Consider the following 22,720-nt stretch of genomic DNA (forward strand, 5'->3'; position numbering starts at 1 on the left):
GTCCCTCGAGGTGTTTAGGAAGAGACTGGACGTGGCATCAGTGCCATGGTCTGGGTGACAAAGTGGTGTTGGGTCAAAGGTTGGACTTGATGATCTCAGAGGTCTTTTCCAACCTCATTAATTCTGTGATCTTTAGATGAGAGCAATGCAAAAACACGAGGCTGTGTCTTGGACTGCAGCTGGCAAAGCAAAAGCAAAGCATTGGGATGGTGATCCTTGGAAACAGAGCTGCATTCCTCACCAGCACTGATGTCAGAAGTGTCTTAAGAGGGAATATAATCATTTGTGATCTTCAAGGATTTGGATCTAGTTCAGTATTGGGCATTTTTGGTTTTTATTAAGTAGATTTAATAACGTGATCTCAGGACTTTAATTACAGTCATGCAAGGACAATGCTGAGAGTATTCAGGACAGTGGAAATGAATTATCATTTAAAAAAACCCCAAACAACAAAACCCCAATCAAAACAACCAAAAACCCTCCAAGAAAACCATAACCAATATCACACCTGTTTTAACTGTTAAGATAGGGAAGTGTTTATAATTCATTATGTGCTGTGGTTTTGCTCAAGAGCCAGAGGGATGTCAAGGGCTACGTACAGATATTTCAGTGAAGCTTTGAGTTTCATTTACAAGGTAGGAGTGGGTTATACAGTTTAATTCCTAGGAAATCCTTTTATGTAGGGTTTATTTTATGTTTACTGCTTATTTGTAAACTTAAAGCCTAAAGTGAAATCTGTTTCTTGTTTTCCTGTGGAGCTGGAGGCTTTGACCACGTATTGAGTTGTGTTGAACTTGATGCTTAATCTTCCTGCATCTGCTTGTTTTCTTTTATGGATCTCTTGTTGCCAAACAAGGAATTTAGGAATATGTCAATGAGGTAAATTATGTGGTAGTTTGCATTTGGTAATTCACCTTTGGATTTGAAAAAATACAAAATTTGTAGGAAATCTGCTTCTGCGCCACATAGATACAGTTTTTAGTGGGTCTGGTAGCTTATGCTGCCACATCTCACATCAAGCAATGACTGAATATTAAAAAGGGTTTTCACTGCTTGTTTGTTTTATATCCATAATAAATGTTTCTTTTTAATGGGATCGAAACATTTTTAAGACAATGTATAAATCACAGTTAACACCTTCCCTAAATATAAAGCTGAAAATGTTCTTTTTTTCAGTTGTGGAAGAGGTTAAATTTCTTCATTTCACTGGCATGCACCTATAAAGTGTACTTACTTTATACCCCTCCCTTTTATATTTTCCATTCAGCACATAAGGTGTCTCAAGCTACAGATGTGAATGTTAATGTGCAGGGTTTTTTTCTTGTTCTGAAAATGTTTTCACCATTCATTTATAGATTACTGGGAGTCTAAATCAGATCTTTCAATTTGGATCAAGTTGAATTTCTTTCTTTTTTTAAAGAATCTGGGGGATGTCAGGGGGGCTTTGAAGATTGTTTCATGAAAATTGCACAGAAAGGAAAATCCTTTGCTTCTAAAGTCAGTGTGAAGAATTAGCGAGCGCTTATGGGAAATGACTGAATATGAATAGTTTTATAATATATTTCAAATGATAACTTAGGGTCATATTGAGCTGAGGAGTTAGAATTCACGTCAGAAAACTTTCAACATGTGTTAGTTAAATACAGCAATTCCATCTTGTTTAAATATAATAGACACACTCTGCTGAGTCACTCCTGATTGCTTTATGCAGAACATGCTCTGCCTGTGCCTAAAGAGGGTTATTAAAGAGACTGCTGAGTCCAGAGAGCTTTAACAAAGAGATCTCAGAGTAAACACTGACATTTGTTACTGCCTCTCTTCAGCACTGCCGAAGGTCCCTGGGAACTTGGGAAATTGAGCTGTCAGATCTATGAAGATAAAATGAAACTTTGTTCTACGGCTTCAGTCCCTTAGGAAAGTTTTTCAGGTCATTTAGCATTAGTATTGCGAGGAGAGCTTATTATTATTTTCCTAAAAATTATTCCCTTTTGTTGATAAATGTAGAGTGACAACCTGGCACCGCTGTGAGCCCCTTTCTGTTTGGTTAAGGCAGTGCCCTAAAGACTGACAACTCGTTTTGCAGGCAGCTGGGCTGGTCCTCAGCAGGATAGGATGACTGATGGGTGTCAGATGTAACCACTGCACCAATTGACTTGTAAATTCTAGTTAAGCAGATTCATAGGATGACTTGGCAAGTAAGCACGAAATACTCCAGGAGGAAGATTCGCTTCTTGCTATATCCAAGCACAAGCAGAGTTGCTGTTTAGAAAAGAGAAGGATCAAGGAGAACAATGAAGTGATAGGGAAGCCCCTGTTTGACCCTTTGGAGCTGTTCAACTGGGTCTTGTCTGAGATTTTGGCACTCTGATTTGAGAGGAGGAAAACCTCAGTGTTTACAGATGCTGTCTTAACACTTTCTTTGCTGCTGCTCTCATGAGGTTTTGTATAATGCATATGTTGCATTGCCAAGCAATTTCAGAGATATACTGTTAAAATACAGCTTTTCATCCTGAAAATATTAGTTGTAACCAGAAAAAAGCCTTAAAGTATTCTTAATTTTCATAGTGATTTTCAGTTCCATGATTAAGGGCCCAGAAAAGGCTCTAGGAACTTAAAAGTAGGGGTAGAACAGCTCTGACCAGTGTTTGGCTCTTAGTATTCCATACCACGTGAATGTGGGAGAACAGGGAGCAGCCAGCACTGCTGTGCCAGTATTTCAGTGTTAGCCCTGTTCTGCTGGGGGCTCAGTTCAGCAGGCTTTACCTGTTCCTCATTCCCCCTCCCTCATCCATGCAGGCAGAGTGGTGAGGGTTGCTGCCTGATTCCCCAGCTTAGCCTTCCCTCCAGGAAGAGCACAGCCAGGAAGATAGAGCTGGTCTCTGTGCAGCCCCAGGTGATTAAACAGTGAGCTGCGCTGGGAAAAAAATGTAACATAGGCTTAGCATTAAAATCATGTTTGCACCTTCAGGCACTTGCACTGTGAACAGTAGCTATAGGAATTTCAGTGCTTATCAGTACTTTGGCTGAATAGAAAGGGGTATTATGGCTTCTGGTATCAAGTCCCACAATCTGCATACATTTCCTTTAAGACAATAATCTCTTTTCCAGTGCTTCCTATGCTCTGGTGCCTGAGGAGTGAGAGAGTAAAGGCCAAAAGATTAAACGTGCCAAAATCCACCATTTCTCTGGGCTCTCAGCAAGAAAAAGCCAAACTTTATTACAGAGATGTTATTTACAAACTGCCTGTTGTTAACGGAAACTTCACTATGTGCAAAGAAAGTAGTTTTCTTCGGGACAGGAATTTTTGTCTCTGTGTACATTTTAAGCAGTATCCTTTCGTCACAGGCACAGTCAGTGCTCCTGCCAAACAGGGAGCTCTAACACTGCTATGATTTTTTTTTTTAACTAGTAATTTGATTTATAATCTAGCAACTCTAATTTAAGGATCAGTAAGCCTCAGCTAACGGAGCAGGTCACACACAGAGTAACTTCCCATGTAAATTCAACGTTAGTGAGTAACCAGGGAGCCAGTTCTGTGTTTGAAGCACATCAAAACCCTGGGAGTCAGTGCTGGCTGCTGAAATGTAGCTCCCCTTGGGTGGGGGGACACTTGGACAAGCAACACAAGGTATAAAACACTGCTCATCTGGAACTGAGGCTCTGTTTGGATTTTAACTATTGCCTGGATCTTCAGAAGCAGAGGGATCTGCAGCAACTGGAAGCTGCAGTGCTGTCCTGCCCAATGCTGGATTTCAACCCTAAACAGAAAGGGGACAGTGCCTAACCCATGTTTATTTGATACATATATTCTGCATTTACCCATCCTGACAGCAGTGTTAGAGCAGACTCTGCAGCTCGACCTGTGCTCTGTCAGAACATCTGCATGAACACTTGGACAAGAATCAATTAATCAAATTGTAATAAACTGGTATGGGCAATAATTGGGTTATAGAAAGCTGACACAGGGGCAGAGAGGGTAGAACTGAGTCTTGACACAATTCACTTCTGGCAGAGGAGAGAAAGGAGCTGAAGTGATAGAACTTTGAGACAGAAACCATGTCAGATTATAGCTGAATATTGGTGCAGAGTCCATCACCAAAAGGAAATTGGTGATAATTCTCACCACATAGTTCTCAATAAAGACTTAGAAAATTGCTAAGTTATTTTTATAAAACAAAAAGAACTATTTTAAATGTTTCTTTTACCCTGTAAGCTTCCTCAGAAATTGTTTAATCCTCCTGAAAGCTTATTTTTAGGTAAGCTCTGTCTCTTCTGGAAGTATTATAGATGATCTTTCCTTGAATTTGATGTCCATTTCAGAAGTGAATTCTCGCCTGTCACATACAATTTTGTGTTGGCTTACAGCCATCTAGAGCTCTGGCTGCACATCTTCATGCCTTGAAAGCTGAAGCAGCCACAAATGGTTTTGGTTCCCAACTCTGTTCAGGGAGCAGCAAGAGATGAAAGTTTCATCGTGAATAAACGAAAGCACTTTGGGGACTTTAAGCAGGAAGTTTTAGCTCGGGGAGAAGTTTGATTTCAGTGGCTTATTTTGGACATGATTCAGCACCATGACTTAAAGGGGTGAAGGGGCCTGTGTTTGGAAGCCTCGTTCATATTGACAGGGCTGGGTTTTGGGCTGGCTTGGGCTGCCACACGGGCAAGAGGGGGTCTCTTTGGTCTAAGCTGTTTCTGTGTTTTCCCCTCTTTCTGAGGACTGCAGCTGCTTTTCTGTGTGACCCCAAGGAAAGGCTTGTACCGTAATTTCTCTGATCTGGAGGGTTGTTTGCATGCATTTGCATTTCTCAGCTTTATCCTTTGCTTAGAGGTTGTTGTGGATACTGAACTCTCTCTAGTAAAACAGTGATCATTAGAAAGAGCAGCTCAAGGAAGTATTTTACCTTCAGAAAGCCCAAGTACTGGTTTTCCTCCCTTATTTTAAATGGACACATTCAGTTTGTAAAGGACAGCCTAAAATCCATAAGTAGAAACTTATCCATTCCTTTGTGCCCTGGTTTGTGCCACGCTCAGGAACCCCTGAAGTCAAGGTCTGGGCTGGAGAAAAGATTGTGGATCTCATATTTCTCTGGCCACAAGGAAGTCCAGTCTCTGTTCTGTGGGCATGTGCCCTTTGATTTCCCACATGGATACAGGTACCTGCTCTGCTGCGCCCTTGGTTTGAGGGATTCATCCTCCACAGTGGCAATAAGCACTAGAGACTCCTAACAAATAGGAAATGTCATCCTCAGAAAAAATGTTTAATGTGTATGTCATGGCACTGCTGCTTGTCAGGGACTGGTGCCTGGGAAAGGAGCACATTTGAATAAGAGATGATTGATTCGGTTCTGAACTGTTGCACTGATAAAAATCTGGAATGGCACACGAGTTAGGCAGAATTACAATGCTTCTGAACTTGGGTTGTGTCTGTCTAAGCCACCCCACTGCCTTTTGCCCCCTCGAGCTTGAGTTCGTGGAAGGATTCTCCATTTTTCTGGAGTTTTGATTTAGGCCCATCGTGTTTTTGTTGACCTGAATTTGTTCTTCCCTGGAAGTTGCAAGTTTGCTGGTACATTTCGATGTTGAAATATTGAAATGATGCACTTATGAATTAATACATTTCAATGCACACTTTAAATGTCAGTTAAATAGCTTAGAAATGGTGGGCTTTTTAAAGCAAGTCATTAGCAAGAGAAAGTTTTTATACGAAAATTCAAAGTTTTCGTACATTTGAGATCTTGAAATAGTGACAAAGTTCAAAGTGTCTCTATGGAGCGTGGATTTAGATACATCTGATTGCTCTGGACCATCCACGGTTTCCCTTCCCTTTCATCTTTGAGGAGAAATTGTTGGGAAGAAGATAATGTCCAGCACGGAGGGGTATGCAGGGATGTTCTCATTCACTTTCAAATGCAGTCACGTCTTTTCACTCTGAGTTCCAGCATCTCCAGAGACACTGAACATTCAGGTAGAACTCATTTGACTGCTGGTATTCCAGTTTCCATAACATGTCATGGAAACAGGCTTAACCCCACAGCAGAAGGGAGGGAGTGGGTTGTGGGCAAGTGATACAAAGATTTTTCCTTAATTTCTGATCTTGGTGCATCCAGTTCTCTGCACGTTGCAGCACTTCCACAGAGCTTCTGCCTTCCTTTTCCATGGTTCCTATATTTTACTGCTGTTTCTCTTAAACTGTCACGTGCTGTAGCACGTTAGAAATAGCTACATAATTTCACAGCTTGTACCCCTTCATAAACTTACTGTCCAAAGTATTATTTCTTGCGAGAAGTGTAGATTTATTTTTCTTAAATATACAAATTTTAAATTGCCCTCAGGACTCAAGCCATTTATTCTTAAATTGAATCTTATTTATTGTAATCCAGTTCCAACTGATAGAGCATTCCTCATTTTATTGTGACAGAAATAAACACGGAGCTGTAAGTGCTATCTTGGCAGAGAGTTATATGAGCTTGTAATAACTGCATGCAACTGAATTTTCATTTTACTTTTATTTATTGGAGAGCTATCCTAGGATTTTGAATTGATTCCTCACTTTTGTTTGCATTTATATGTATTCTCCAATAAAAGGAAGAACTCTCCTGTTATTTCAGGCCTCATCAACTTTCCTGAAAAATAACGTGAATAACAGTAGTACAAGGAAAATTGAAATACTTAACTGTAGTTTTCTATCCATGCTACAAGAAATCTCTGCTAAAACAGCAAGTGCTCAGAGCAAAGGTGGATTAGAATTGCATCTGTCCATTGAAAAAGCATTCAGAGAACAGCTATTATAATGTATTAACAAATAAGAGGTGCTACATGCATTACAAGTTGTTCTGAATAAAGCAAACCTGGGGTTAAAAAGGAGGAACTTCCCACGACATGAGGGAAAGTCACTTGTCAGATATCACACCACGGGGTGTAATATAGTAATATTTAGAATATATATCTTTATCAGTCCTTATCCTTTAAAAGTCATGGATGTAGAATGCATCCATGACTACCAGCAGGAAGGAAAAATGAGAATACTTTGGAAGGCTGGATGGTGCTGTGTGGTATCCACCTGGGAGCTGGGAAGCAGTGAGCTGTGTTTCCTAATGCCCTGGTTCAGCCTGTAAAAACTGCTAATTTTCAGCGAAATACGTATTTTCTGAGTCAAGACTGCCGTGTCAGAGTAGCAGCAGTCCCTACAGAGGGACCTTTATATGCATGTAATAAAGTACATTCTGGTCTTTTTTCTAAAATACTCCATGTGGGTGCTTGTTTATTTTACAATAAGAGATACCAACCCAAAATAAGAGAACTTCAGATTCATATAACTGTTTCCAGTCATGTGATAATAATGCTTATGCTGACTATTTTTTGAAGTCTCAGTTCTAGAAAACTTACATGTAACTCGTTTAAGCATTTTGGGGTAGGAGAATGCAAAGTCTGCAGTGTATTTTTATAGCATGACATTACTGCTGTGCCATTAGCACTTCTTGGTGCAGGGATCTGTGCATTGCTCCATTCTAACTGATGCCATAGAATCACTCCAAAAGTGTCTTCTAAGGAAGACACCCTTCTAAGGAAGGGTGTTTCCTGCTTCTGTGGTAAGACAGGTAACAAATTTAAAATATAATCACTGATTGAAAACTCTGTAGTATAAGAAATCTTTCCATGCCTGGTGGAAAAATAATGAGGATCCATTCCTGGGTCTGATCTTCTGTCTTTAATTCAGTTATTGAAAATGTTGGCTAGTTCATGAATTGAGCATTTTGATGGGATGTTTCTGTGCTGGAGAGCCATGGGAGAATGTTTCTGTGAGATTTCCAGCACAAAACTGCTTCAGTTGGTGAAAACCAGGAGTCATAGGAGACATTATATGAGACTGTTTTTGAGTAGAATTACAGCCCAGCTGGATTTCTCTGAGCTACCAACAAAGGCAGAAACTTTTTTATTTCTTATCTGAATTCAGCTGAAATGTCATTGAGGATACATTCCTTTTGTCTTTAATTCAGTTAATAAAAATAATGGATAGTTCATGAATTGAGCATTTCCTGATGGGATGTTTCTGTGCTGGAGAGCCATGGGAGAATGCTTATGTGAGATTTCCAGCACAAAACTCTTTGCTTCAGTTGGTGAAAACCAGGAGTCATAGGAATCATTATATGAGACTGGTTTGAGTAGAATTACAGCTCAGCTGGATTTCTCTGAGCTACCAACAAAGGCAGAAACTTTTTATTTCTTATCAGAACTCAGCTGAAATGTTGTATGGGAGCTGTACCAATCAGGACTGCCTGTACCCAGGGCAGGACTCATTTTCTGAGATATGGGGGATGTTTACTGCTATTACAGAGCAAGGGTGAACTCTTCAAACTGTGAGACCTGGGTGATGATTATTATTGCTCTGTAGATTCTGTTCCTGATTGTCTTCTAATACTCCCAGAAAAATGTTCCTGAGAGACTTGTAGGTTACTGAAAGCTTCTGCCTCAGTAAACCTGAAGCAATTCTGCTCAGGACATGATAGGCAGTGTCAGACAGGCTCATCTTCACCCTTTTCTTTGTGATTACATTTTGAAAGTATTAATTTAACTCTCGACTTGTTTTGTCTTTTCTTTCAACTTGGTTTCACAGCAGATCCTGCAATAATTTACCCACTTCATGGACTATTTGAGGATTAGGAAATACTTAATCTGCTTCAGTAGAGCAGACAAGGGAATATTCTAGGTTTCTTCTTGCACTGCTGTGCAATCTCATGCTATTAGACACATTCAGCTGCAAAATGAGGTTTTGTATAATTTTCCATGATAGAGCATTAACATGCTTATTAATTCTAGTAAATCTCACCTTGTTTCTTGACTCGCTGAATCAGTGTATTGGCAGCTCTGACACACAACCATTATCCTTGGCTTGTGACAGTCAGATTTCACAGAGAAATTTACATTAAATGTGGCTCAGGACCATGGATTTCAACAAAGAAAAGTTTTCTTATATCCAACAAATGGCAGGTTGTTCTGTGAACTTGTATTTTCAAATTTTATTTCTAAGTAACCTTTGATTGATTCAGAGTGCTCTCAGTTGGGAAAGAGAAGCATTCCTTTTCACCAGTATAATATCATAGGGGAATTATTATATTCTATAAATATATGCAAATCTTAGGGTTGATTAAGTCATATTTTGATTATGTAGGTGAAATTTGTTTTCACAGGTAAATATACCACTGAATACATAATAAGACTACATATAAAAAATTGATCCACATTCCATTTCAAAAGCCTTCCAGATGTTGTTTTATTTTCATCATAAAAATCTTACAAGAATATGGAATCCCCTTTCCAGAACATCTGGATATTTGCTTCATTCAGGAACTTCTGCTGCTTGAGCATTGACTGTCTAGATTTTCTTCTGCTTGGAGGACCCAGAGGAAGAAAGAAAACCAAAAATCTCTTTCATCTATTTTTATTTGGCAAGTTTGGCATGTTCCTCAACTTCCAACTGCTGGGTGCTACGGAGACTTGGAATATCTTGGCTGTTATGAAAGGATCCTCTCCCTGAGCTTCAGTTTTGTACCAGAAAACTCTACCTGGCAGCTCAAAAAATTACTCTGTCAGGGCCTTTGTATTTAGAGAGGCACCAGCACTGCTGAGAATTGGACTTGGAGAAGGAAAAAACTATTGACCTTATGGGAAAGAACTGCTACAGAGGGGAGAAACACATAGATTAGTCCACCAGGGCTGTGGCTTTGGAGCTTTTTTATTAGAGCCCAGACAGGTTACAGAGTTCAAGGTAAACTTTCCAGGAAAAGGGCTGTGGAATCATCAAATGCAGTGTTGTGCTACAGAAAAAAAACCATTAAGTACACCTAAAAGAAAAGTGGGATGGTTTTTGACCAAAAGAGAAATGCATTTCCACTTAAAAATTTTCCTTCTGTGAAAGCAGGAGAGAATTTTTCGAGTTTTCTTGGTTTGAGGGGGGGAAAAACCACCATCACCCTATTTCCTTTCCATTCTTTGTCATTCCACTCTGCTTTCCACTCGAGGAAGAAAAGATTTCTTCCTGTTAATACTGTTTTTTGCCTTTTTCCCCGTCTGTGAAATTCTTGCTTGAGGTTTCTCACCCTTTATGGACCTAAATCCTTCCAGCACAGAGCTGAGAATCCCTTGATGTCCCCAGGACCTGAGGAGATACAAGCTCCTTGTGCAGTCAGACCAGGGTCCCTCAGCTTTCTTTTCTGTCACAAAGAAAATGCTTATGTTGAAAATGTGTGATGAGGAGGGACCTGTTTTGAAGGTGTTTTTTCAGCCCCAATTTTGTCCCCTGCAAATGGGCTGGACTGGACCATCCACCACCCTGATTTATGTGAGACAGCACGTCCTGATGCCTTCATAGACAGCAACTTAGTGTTTCAGAGGAGTCTGCATGTTACAAAAAGGGCAGCAGGTGTTATTTAGACTCAATTGACCTTGAAATTGATTTCTTTATTTTATGACTTACTGAGGGGAGATTAATACTTTTTTTTTTTTTTTCCTGCAGCCTGAAACAATTTACATGGTAATAGAAGGCATAGTCAGTCAAATAAATTGCTGGAAGTAGTGGTGTTCCAAGAAAGAAAATATGGATCTTTCTTGCATTGATTCTTTTTGTCCCCAGGGAGTTGCTCAGACTTTTAACGCTGGGGAGAGTCTGCCAAAATTTATTTTTCCCATTAAAGGCAGAAGAATGGATAGTAATGTCTGTTCGCTGACATTTACTCCAAACTTTCAGTTCGAGGGGTGGGGAGAAGGTTGGGCCCCATATAAAATTTAGGGAGTGTTTTAATGGTAGTTCATGATTTCTCTAAGGGCAGATGGCTAGGAAAGAAAATCATAAGAAAGTTCTGGAAAGCCTGGCGTGGACACAGCAGAGCTGCCCTTTGTAACAGAACAGACCCTGATAATAAAATAGCCTGTAAATGGTTGTTGTAATTCCACCTTCAGGTACCAAGCAGAAATTATCTCAAAATACAAATGTTAATGGAAACAAGAGACCTAAAAGAAATTACCTGGAGGAGGCACTGATAGGAACATGAAGTATAGCTCTCTAGGAGGGAGAAAGTTTCCCTTTATTGTGCTGCTGCAAGTGCTGCAGTGCTGAATCCACGTAATTTCCATTTTCCTGTAGCTTCCAAGACAAGTGCATAGTTAAATGATTTGTCAGTGCCATAATACTTAGCATAACCTGAACATGTATGAGGTATTATGACACATTACCTGAAAATGAGTGTGAATGTAACTCTACAAGCCAGTTTTTTGTTTGCTGTAAATACAGAAATGGTGTAGAGGAAAGTGTCTTATATGTGAAAAACATTTTTATGGGAATTAATCTCTCTTGTCTATCAGAAAGCTGCCTCTGAATGCTGTTACTGCAGCTGTGGAGAGTGAGGGATTATTTCAGTCTATGGGACAGGAGGAGGAGAGGGTTGTTTGGTGGGTACCAGTCCAAGCATCTGGAACTACTGGGGAAGGCACTCAGGCTCTTGCTGACAGGCTTAGATTAGCCAGAACTATTGCTGGAACTCCCTGTCCCCCTAAAAATAACCTTGACCTGAGGAGTTTTTCTTAATTTGTATTTATTTGCTGGCTCAATGTCCCTGGATTACCCCGTGTGGCAAATGAATTATTAATATGGAGCATCACAAGCTTCCCAAGGAGTGTCCCACATGCAACACTGGTCCAAAGCTGTTTAATTATTTGTTACTAGTTCAGTGCAATGCTTAGAAATAAGCTGGGGTGGGGGGCAGAAAAGGAGTATATTTGCAAAATACCTGCTTAAAATGGCATATTTATTTAGAACTCGGAACGTTGCCTTCTGGAAAAAGAGCTGTGTAAAATAAACGTGCTGTGCCTGTGTGAGTGCCAGCCTGCCTCCCCTGGGCAGCTTCCCAAGAGGACCAGCCCTGCAGAAAGGGTTTGGAGTCCCCCAGTGCCCTCTGGGAGCACGGGGGAGCTGCGGTCCCAGGTCAGCACGGGAGCTCTGGAACAGGAGCAGCCTAATGAGGGGAGAGGGAATGGGAATGGGAACGGAATACAAATGATTGAAGGTGAATTCTGCTGCCTCCCTGTGCGCTTTGGGTTTGTAGGATGTGCCCAGCAAAGCAGGAGTGGGGAAATGAGTGTGGGGTGGCTGAGCAATTACACAGAGCAGCTCAGGAGGAGGAGCAGAAGGAAGGAGAAATCAGTAAACCTGAAGAAAACCTGAGCACTTCCTACCTTTTCAGGTTCTCAGGGGCACAGCAGTGGGTGAGGATGTGGAGGCACTACCAAACTATACAGGGGCCAGGAAGCAGAAGGTTTGCTGGGTGGTTTTATTCCATGTCACTCTCAGTTTGAAGCTTCTCAAAGTGGGCAACAGTGACTGCTTTCCTTTATGGGAAACATAGAGTTGGACTGCAGGGATTTGTCTGTGGGGTGATTTTGATGGTAGTTTGGCATCTATGTAGATCTTGTAAAGTCCATTTCTTGGCATTTTCTGAGAAGCAGTTAAAGTTTACAATGGCTGAGCTGAAGGGAGAGTGGGTGATAGTCCTATTTATACACTTCAGGGACAATTGGATGCTCAGAGTGAAGTATTGGAGAATTGCTATCAACTGCCTGAAATATGATCTGTCTACTGGATCACAGCACATCTCCTATAAATAAAGGATCTAGAAGCTTAGGATCTGGAGGCACACTTGATGTTAACAATTAAAAGAGGTTCCCAGCAGTTACTCTCTGCTGTCATGGTCAGACATGCCTCAACTTCAGCTTAGCAGACTTTCATTCCCAAACATTAATAGCTTGGCTTTGACATGTAAATCTGATCTTATTGACAGGAAAGGCAAGACAAGAGGAGGTCAGCCCTGGGAGACCTTTTCAAAATATAAATATGAATATAGTGGCTGTATCCATTAGGGAAGAGACAAAAATTTAACATGCCAACTGCTTTCTAGCACATCCTTTTAAAAACAGAACTGTTTTAATTACTGACTGAATCTTCCACTTGTATTTATTGTGCCTGTATTTAGATACTGTGGTACTCTAAAACCTGTTTAAAACCCTTCCAAGCCTTTGTCTCTGTGTTGCAATAACAGCAGTGCAGCAGCTTATTCTCACACTGCCTGTACTGCAGTAATATTCCTGTTTTTTTCCTGCATTCTGGTCTCTTCAGCTGTAACTGCAAAGCCAAGCCCAGCCCCAAACTGCTTTGTGTCCTCATTTGTGAAATGCCAGTCTGGATGTAGGAGAAGCTTCCTGAGGGGTAGAAAACTAGGGATTTTATATTGCTTTAGGTCCTTCTAATGCAATAGAAAGTAGTTTTTTGGAAGATGGCAAGGGAATTTTGAGTGGCTGAGAAACTTCATCCAAATTTCACGTTGGGGTTGTGCATGCCTAGTTCAGGAAGTTCTGGAGCACTCAGCTGAGTTTCTGAGAGCCAGTAGCTGTATCATCATCCTGTCCTTCCCACTCCACTGCCTTCTAAAATAGGGATAAGAATACTGACTTTCTTGGGGATCATTACAGTAAGTCCAAAAAAATGTGTAATTCGGTAAAAAAGGTCTAAGGCATAAGACGAAAATCTCCATAATCAAATGTTTTACTAATGGCTCCTCTGAGTGTAATTGTAGTGGTGCTCAGTGTTGGTCTTCACTCCTGATATGTGAAGTGCCAACTATTTTGTTTAATCTGATTATTTTTTCCCCCCTCTTCTCATTTCAGGACTATAAATCTGATGTTATGACTCTGGTTTCCAGTGCCAAGAACAGTCCTCAAGGTCCAGTAAGTAAAGTGTTTTGCTGAATAGATTAGATTCAGCATTGCTGAATAATTAGATTTTTGTAACTGAGTTTAGATCTTCTTTTAAACTGTTTTGTTCATCAATCACTGGAACTGTTACCTGGGACACCCTGCTGCTTTTGAAGTGACTGCACTTGAATTGGCTTAAATGCTCTTCAATACATGAATGTATAGGATAGGGAATATCTGTCTTACCAAAGAGAAGAAAACTGATTAGATTTGTTGCAATTAAGTTCATTGATAGCCCAGTGGCTCTCTCTTGGGTGCTGAGAACTGTATCATCTCAACACACTGTGCAAAGGAGGAGTAAAATCTGAGGGAATGGGAGGGTGGGGTACAACTAGAATTCCATATGGCAGTGATTTCCTCAGAGGAGGGTGGTTACAAAACCAGAGAACAGAATTTGGGTCAGTTCTGTGCCGTTGCAAGAGCAAAGTGTTCCCAAGAGCAATGCCAGTGTTGGCTTGAAAACTGAGCAGGGCTGGACCGAGAGGGAACCACCTTAACCTGGCTTAAAAGATGGGAATAACCTGTCTCCCTACTGCACACTTCATTTTCCACAGAATATTGTACCTTGGCAGGAAATGTGCACCACAAAACAAGTTTATGCTGAGGTGTTGTAGGCCTGACTTACAGAGGTGCTGGTGATACTCAGCTCCATCTGATGTCACTAAGAGTTAATAATTCATTGCACTCAAGTCCCTTCAGTCTTCTTTTTCTCTCTCTGAAACAGTAATATTTTGCTGTAGGGTCTCCAAGTGCCTCTCATTGGACAGTGCCAGGAATTGATATTATATCATTCTGTACACATTCGGGTTTTTTTCCTCTCTTGTGATTATCTAAGATGTATCTCCTCAGACTTGAGGTCATAGGAATGTGGATTTATGTCAGACTAAGGAAATACACGGTATTCCAAGTGTTTGGCAACCCTTTTTTTCCTGTTTACAGGCATGATTAATGCAGTTTTAAACATGAACATCAAACATTAACAGCTCCTTGAAAGGAGGAGGTGGTTGGACTCTCTCCAAATTAACACTGCCTTTCACTTAGACATCACTGACTTCTGAAGCTGCTTAGTCACACTGACAGAAATACAAAAATACCTTGAAAGGTGAAAGAGCATACAGAATATTTTTAATTTATCTGCTGATTGACAGAATCCTTATATTGAGTTTTGGAAGAGTATCTTTCAATACTTCTTTCTGCAGTGACTCTGATATCTCCTACAGGAACATCTTGCTACACAAAGTCACAGCCTTTCTGCTCGTTTGTCAGAAGTGAACTTGGAAAATAATGTTCCGAGAGGTGGAGGTTTATTTTTAGAAACTTGGTTTTTTGTGCTTCATATATTTGCATTGAAATTAGGTCCGTGTCGGTTAAAAATGAATGTTTTGATGAATGATGTAGTGTTTTTCTGGCTGAATGTGTTTTCTAAAACAGAAAATGGTCTGCTGCAAGCACAGGACAAGGTTTGATGAAGACCTGTCATTTTATATTGAAAAGCTCCCTGTTCCCTTGGAAAAAGAGGGGTTGAGGTGGGAGCTTTACAGAATTTGGTGGTCAGACTTACCCTGGAAGCTGTAATTTTTAAATTTGTTTTATTATTCAATCCTTTAGTTGCTGTTGTCTGTAAGAAAGTGTCCTCAGACTTCAAAGCAGTGACTTAACAAGCAGCATTTCAGTTGTCTTCCTTGAGCCTCAGTAACTTAGACTTTTAATTATTGTATATTTTTGAGCAATGGGAAGAGTTATAAAGGCACAGCTCGCAGTGCATTTTGATGTACTGAAAGAGGTTGTGATGGGAAGAGAAAAGGGTTTCCTGTTTTCAGTGATATTTCTTATGCCACACAACCATGGCATAAAAATAATGAGTTAAGAGTTGAGCCTATTTCTCTTGAAATTACACTGTCTCTGTTGTTGCTTGGAAAATAGTTTGTTGTGATGGATGAGAAGGAATACATAGATTTTTCAAACGTGTTGCCAGATCATTGCTTATAGAACAATCTGGTAATAAAAGGAGAGTTGACAGATGAGAATTCAAATGGATCTGAGAATGAATTATTGAATAATGCCCCAGTTCCAGAGCCTGAAAGGCTTATTTTCAGGTATTTTTTTTTTAAATAATTGTTGACTGCTTTTCCTGTTCTTAGTGACAGATCCTATATGAAAGTCTAATGCAGCTGCATCTCAGGCTGAATTCACTCCTGGGTTACATCACTGAGATTGTGTTGAAAGGGCTGGAGTTGCCATGATATAAAACTACAGCAGTGACTCAGATCTATCAAACTGCATGTTTCTGGAGAGCTAAAGCTGCCTAATAGATTGTTTGTTAAATAATTCAGGATGTTTTCATTAAGCTGAGTGATTGAGCCCTTTAAAACCTTTTGTTCTCAAAGCTCATCAGACAACTGGTTATACCTGCAGAGCTAAGGAAATCCAACTGAAAAAATTACAGTTGGAAGCTTTAGGAAGTTGTAAAATTACTGTCAGTCAGAATCTGAATTTGGGCTGGATCCTGCCATTTCTGTCCCTTTTCCTCATGGCTTCCTCTAAGTGCTGTTCTCTTCTCTCTGCAGTTTCCTGCTCTTCTCTTTGACTTCCTTAAAATCTCATTCCTGCTTATTCAAGGTTTATGTTTCCTAAACCGCCTTTGATTTTCCCCCAGTCTCCATTTCTGAAACTCTTGTCTATATATTGATATTTGATAACAAATATCATGTGCTGTTTTTAATCAAGAGATGCTGAGAAAAGGTAGTGGGAGTAAAATAGGACTCTTCAGGGTAATTCAGTAGGGACAATAATGATTTTTGCTGTGAAATAAAATCACTGCAAGAATTGCTGCCTGTGATCTGAATAGAAATGTGCTGGTACCTGAAATTACCTCATCTCTGCTGCTGCTTTGGGAGGGATATCTGTTAGCTGAGGAGAATGGCTTGAAAAAAAAGTGGATTTCTTTAAATTTCAGATTTCTATTGAATGGAATGTATCTGAGCACCAGCATTCTTAAAAAAAACCATTAAATGGACCTGTCACTACCAGGGAGACAATAATAGAATTGAAAGAAGAAGTAACTCTTCCCTGAGCATCATCACAGAGCATTTGGATAATGTGTTGGGTGGGAGGGGAGAGTCTCCTGTTCAGGGGAGAAGGGAGAGTGCATCATGCAGGCATCTCAGATGGCACTTGGGAGCTGATCTGACTTGTGGGAGTAAAACCAAAATAAATCTGGGGGAAATCTTGCTAAATTTGTTTTTATTTCTCACACTAAACTATAGAACTAATGCAAAATATAGGAGATTTTTTGCAGTTCTATCACAAGGATCAAAGAGTTGTTTACAGTGGATGGGATTCAGCATGAGGGCAAAACTTTCCCGGAGATACCTAATGGGGGAAGATTTTGTCAGGTTTTAAATCACATTACTCAGCTGAGTATCCAGACAAACAAAATGATTTGCTGTGTTGATCCGGAGCAGATGGGAGAAGTCAGAAGCACTTAGAGAACCTTTTGTTCCTTACATCTCCATTTTTTACAGTGCTTTTGCTCACTATTAATGCACATGGCTGGTTTTATCCCATCAGACTAGAGATTGTAATCCATATTAGCTGGATATAATAATACTTCTGAAAATACTCCAACATAATTTAGGTGATGAGACAGACATCTAAACATTACTAAATGATACAACTATTACAGGCTGTATAGAGAAAACACTCCAATCATAAATGCTACTTAAATATAAATGAAATTAAGGCAAACCACTTATTCTTGCATTCAAATTCCTGTAATATATCAGCACCCTTTTCCTCTTCCATCAGGTTATCACTTGTCTGTTGTTACTAAATCAGGTGCATAACTTGCTGAGTGTTGGTTATCAGGGTTAACTTTGCCTGCAGTGGTAATGGTGTGGTGTGTACAGTGTTGGAACTGATTTATTACTCCTAGATTAGCAGACTTCTAGGATAAGTTGACAGAGGTTGATATTTTGAGGTTTCATTGGTTAAAATCAGGTTTGGTGCCATCTTGTCTGGCAGTAGAAATGATGCCCAGCAGTTCCCTGTTCCAGCAGCCTGCCTGCCTTTCACTACCTGAGGTCCTTCTGCTTCTGTGCTTTAGCAAAGGAGGTGAAAGTCAGAGAAAATAAAATAAGAATAAACAATTTTCAACCTGCTAACAAGCAGGTGAATCCAGAAACCTGCTGAAATGCCAGGTAATTTTGATAAAGGATCCTTGAACCTTCTTGAGTATTCGCAGTTTTGGTGTGGAAAGGAAAGCTGGGGTTGGGCAGCAGCTCAACTTGGAGAGGAAATATGTGTTCAAAGGAAAGGATGTGCATGATTAAAGCCAGTGGAAGTTTTTTCTTTTTGTTGCTGCTCCCAAAGGATCAGCCACACTGAGAGGGGAAGGTTCTCAATTAGGTTTCATCCCACATCTCTTCTACTTGAAAGATTTAGGGAGCCACTCCACGGGTTACATGAATGGGGTTCTCTTAAAAGGAACTGCAGAACAAGCAAAGGAGAAAAGCAAAAGCCTTTGTTGCTGTCAGTAATCAAATTTTGGTCATCCTAAATATTGGAATTTAGCAGACTTTCAGGGAGGAGCTTGTGAGCACCCTCACAATCTAATAATAAATGAATAGAGATGAAGAAAGAGCAAGAAAAGGCTGTGTCTGCATCAAAGTTGTATAAAAGCTCCACGAAAGTTGATAGTTTTCACTGTCAGCAGCACTGAATTGGTTGTGGGGTGGAGAGTGCTCCTATAGGTGGGATACAAGAGACTGTAATAAATAAGGTACAAATATAAATTTCAGACAGCCATTTTGTAAGTCTCTACTTACATAATTCAAGTGAAACTAAATGGGGTGTGATAATTTTGCCTTCCTTGTCCTTTGAATCTTTTCCATTTGCTTAGTTTTCAGTGAGGAGCTGCAAAAATGTGCTACTGAAAAACAAATGAATAAAATTATTGATTTGCATGAATATTTGCACAGGCAAGACTCTAAACCATTGTACAGCTGCCCATCAAACCAGTTCTGTTTATCTGTGTCATGGGAATCCCATACCATTCATTTTGATGCTTTTATCCTTCTCTTAGAGGCAAATAAATCAATCCATCATTAAGTTGAAAAGCATTTATAGTTGTTAATGTTTTCTTTGGTTTTCTTCTGCATTTTGCCCATCTTAACAATGTTTGTAAGCATCAATACCCAGGATTTAAAAACCCGAAACCAAACAGCAAAGAAAACTTCAAAACAGAAAACATACTCCTAAAAGCCAGCAGTAGAAACTTTTGGATGAGGAATATAAATTAGACAAGCTCCCTACAGCCTATCCCCAAAATGGCCCCTTGCAACTGCCCTCAATATTTGTTCTATCACTTTACATGTGCATTGTGAGGTGCATTTAAGAGCCAACGTATGGGTATTAATTTTCTGCCAGTTTTGAAATGAATTCCGGTAGGAGAGTATGTGTGGCATAGTGGTCAAAATCAGGATTTTCTGTGTTGCAATAAACTGCAATCTCATCAGGACACCCGGTTCAGTGGTTTTTGTCACGGGGGATGACAGCGGTGATGAACTGCGAGATTTAAAGCGTGATGACAAGATGCCATCTAGTGACAACTGGGAGGAAATTGTAGCTCACGGTCTGTACAGGAATGTTTGCTCCTCTTTTTGAGGATTCCCAGATTGTTCTTCAGAGCAGAAACTCGACCATTGCCATGTTGCTCAGAACTTGTCTTCCTGGAAAAACATTTTGCACTGGGTTCAGTTTGTGCTGCACTAAACGTGGGACCCTGGGACTCAGTTCCTTTGGTTCCTAGGCTTGCCTCTGGATTTGCTTTGCCAAGGCAAACACTGCCACTGCTGCTTCCCAGCTCACCTCATCTCTCTGGTAAGCCTAAAATGTGAATTTGGTGTAGTGCTCTTACCTGGCAGAGACTGTATGTACTAATAGCAGAAGAGAAGCTATTTTGAATATAGAACATTTAAACTTTTTGGTTTTTTTTAAAGAAAAAACTAGATTAATTTAAACCCGTGAACATTTGCATATTTTTCTGTTTCTTATTGAAAGAAAGAAGTAAATCAGGTCTGGGGTTTATTGTCAGGAAAGTTATTTACTTTTAGTGGGAAAGCACCAGTTTGACAGAGATTGCAATGAGGTACCTGCTATTTAGGTAACATGAGGAATGGCCTGTGTGCTTTGCTGGCAGTAGATGTGTGGTTTTCCTGGGGAGAGTCCAGTCTGGTTTGGAGGGTGCTGTCTTACTGCATCCTGGGAAAATCATGGCTGAGGCAGTTTAATTTTGTTCCAGAAATAATCCTTATTGTGGGTTAGCTGGGAGTGCTCAGTGACCCTCACTGTCCCCTTGGCTGTATTAGCTCAAGCGTGCCAGGAAAGTGTCCTTGTCTGTAAAAATGTCAGATGATACCAGGTCTTACAGGATGCAATTTTGACATCTAAGGATTCAAGTCAGCAAAGTCCAGCACGTGTCAGGTACCTCCTGAAAATGGTTGTAATCACCCTCTTCTTATTTACTTAACAGAGAACAGAATGTTCTGATACTGCACTTCTCAAAGAGGGACTGTTTGCAAACAGTGAGATCACTGAAGGAGTCATTGCATAGACATCCTCACATCACAGACAACCTGGATATTCTTAACATGAAGCACAGGAACAGTTTGTTTGGGAAAGATCAAGGCACTTGCCAATAGGGGAGTGTTCTAGTAGGAGTCTGTCAGCCCCAGAATATGGATTTGTGGGTCCCAGAATCAGGATTTATGGGTCCCAGAATCAGGATTTATGGGTACCTGTTAGAACAGACACGGCCAAAATGAATTTGCATGTGTTCATCATAAGCACAAATTATGGGCAGAAATTAAAACAATTTACAATGATCCCATTTGGAGATCCTGGCAGTCTGAATGTGTTCAGGGTGAAGACCAAATGGCTGAAAACAGAGTGTGATGTTGATCTCTCGCCTTGACTGTTCATGTGATTCCACAGGAGCTGTGGAGGAAGTGGATGTGTGGAGGGATAAATTTGCTCCTCAGGAGATGGCTAAACATCCATTTAATGCAGAATAGTATTAAAAGAACGCAGGATGAAATAAGCTCCCCAAAGCAATCTCTAGTATTGATGTTTTTTAAAAAGGAAAGGGGTTATGAGAGTAATTGAAGCAATTGTGAGTTCTGCATGTTGCTCATCAGTGTTTTCCAATTTACATCCTAAGAAAACTGCCAGTAATTTCCTGCCTAAGTAAGATGGAAAGTGCTGTTAAGAGTATGACAATGGTTGTACCTGGTGAGACTATCCTACATGATGCTTTATTCCAATATGGCCAGTTACAATTATTATAAACCTCTAAGAACAAGCAGATGTGCAATAATCTTTTTTGTGTGTTCCTAAATTTCCCCAACTTATGACCTAGTTATAATGGCTTGTTGGAAATCTCCATTTTTGCCTTTAATAACCTGTAATAAATATTCTTCCCAAGAAGAATAAGCAGGTTTTGAACCTGCACATTTTTGGGGCATATCTTTAATTCTGCCTTTTGAAAATTCAGTAGAATGGAGCTCCTGCCTACTAGAGGAAAATAAAAGGTTTCTAAGTTTCTACTGTTTTATTTTAAATTTATATGTAGGATTGGAAGAAATCTGCTAATTTTTCTTGTATGTATGCACAAAGCCATGGTAGAATAATTCAGAATTAAGGTCTGTATCTAAGTATCTCATTAATGCCACATGATTTTTGATTACATGAAAGCTACTGAAAAATCTCACATGAGCAAGCTGCCAGTGGAATGTTTATAGTGAGTTATAGCTGTTACTAATGCCAAATATTGTCAGAGTAAACTGTGGGTTTCATTAAACATTTCTATAATGATGCTATCAAGGCCTCAAGCATCTGAAATATGGAAAACAAATGTGTGAAAGTACCAGTAAAGAGAAAAGTAAAACTGTGAGGCCTTTAGTGGATGTGCCAGAGTGTGGGTGTTTGTTATTCCATCTCCATTAATAAAAGACTTCATGACTGTAGTAACAAAATATGAGGCATGAAGGCAAAGAACTGGAACTGAAGAGAAGCTGGAATATGATCTATAGACACCCAAAGAGCAGGGAAGAATGGTGAAGTTCTCTTACAGTATCTGAGAAAGCTTAAAATACCTGTTTTAAATTTTTTTTATAAGTGGAGTCACAACTCTAATATTGCTGGAAAATTCATTGCCTGCAATTAGGCAACAGATCTAAAACCAAAATGAAGAGTTAAAGAACAAGAACTAGGGAAGCAAAAATGATTAAAAAAAATCATAATAGTGCTAGTGTGCAGTAGTGAATTGAGAGTGAAAACCAGAATTACCCACTTGAAGTGACATCTCCCAGTAAGACAAGCTTCCATGGAATTCAGCTGCACTGGGAGCAGTGGCTCAGCTCTGGATCAGTGTGAGGGAAGTTTTGAGGTGAAAAGTATTGCTGGAGAAGACAAATATGTGGGGGGAAAAGATTTCAACCTGTTGCCCCCCAAGTAAACATCTTCTCTGTTGCCCCCAGTGACATAAATATCCGAGATGTTGCAAATCCATCCTAGCATTCCTAATGCCTGTTTGCTCACTAAATGAATTAATTCCTACAGAATATTGGAATAAATATTAAATATTGAATTCAACTCCTTTAGCATCATATACTGTGGATAATCTTCCCCCTCGGCTCACTGGGAGAGGGCAGGTGTAAAAGTTAATTAAAGTTAACTAAAGTCAAATTATCTTTTTAAGCTTGAAAAGCAGTTTTTTCTTATTTTCAAGCAAATGATATTGGTTTCAGGTCTTTTAATACATAAAATAGAAGAGCTACTTTTAAGTTAAAGAAATAGTATTTTTATTTACCAATAAAATAATTATTATAGTTGTTTACCCTTATTGGGGGAGAAGAGTCAG

General features: G+C 39.8%; 1 protein-coding gene across 13 annotated transcripts in view; it reads left to right on the forward strand.

The window, feature by feature from the left end:
- The window catches only part of RBFOX1 (RNA binding fox-1 homolog 1), a 1,157,213-nt gene that overhangs the window by 121,303 nt on the left and 1,013,190 nt on the right, over positions 1 to 22,720 (forward strand). For all 13 annotated transcript variants that reach the window (XM_032703684.1, XM_032703685.1, XM_032703682.1 and 10 more), the window contains exon 2: positions 13,714 to 13,773. In XM_032703684.1, coding sequence (XP_032559575.1) covers positions 13,714 to 13,773 — 60 coding nt within the window. The remainder of the gene's footprint in view (positions 1 to 13,713; positions 13,774 to 22,720) is intronic.

The sequence above is a fragment of the Chiroxiphia lanceolata genome, chromosome 16 (genome assembly GCF_009829145.1).
Source record: "Chiroxiphia lanceolata isolate bChiLan1 chromosome 16, bChiLan1.pri, whole genome shotgun sequence".
NCBI classification, from domain to species: domain Eukaryota; kingdom Metazoa; phylum Chordata; class Aves; order Passeriformes; family Pipridae; genus Chiroxiphia; species Chiroxiphia lanceolata.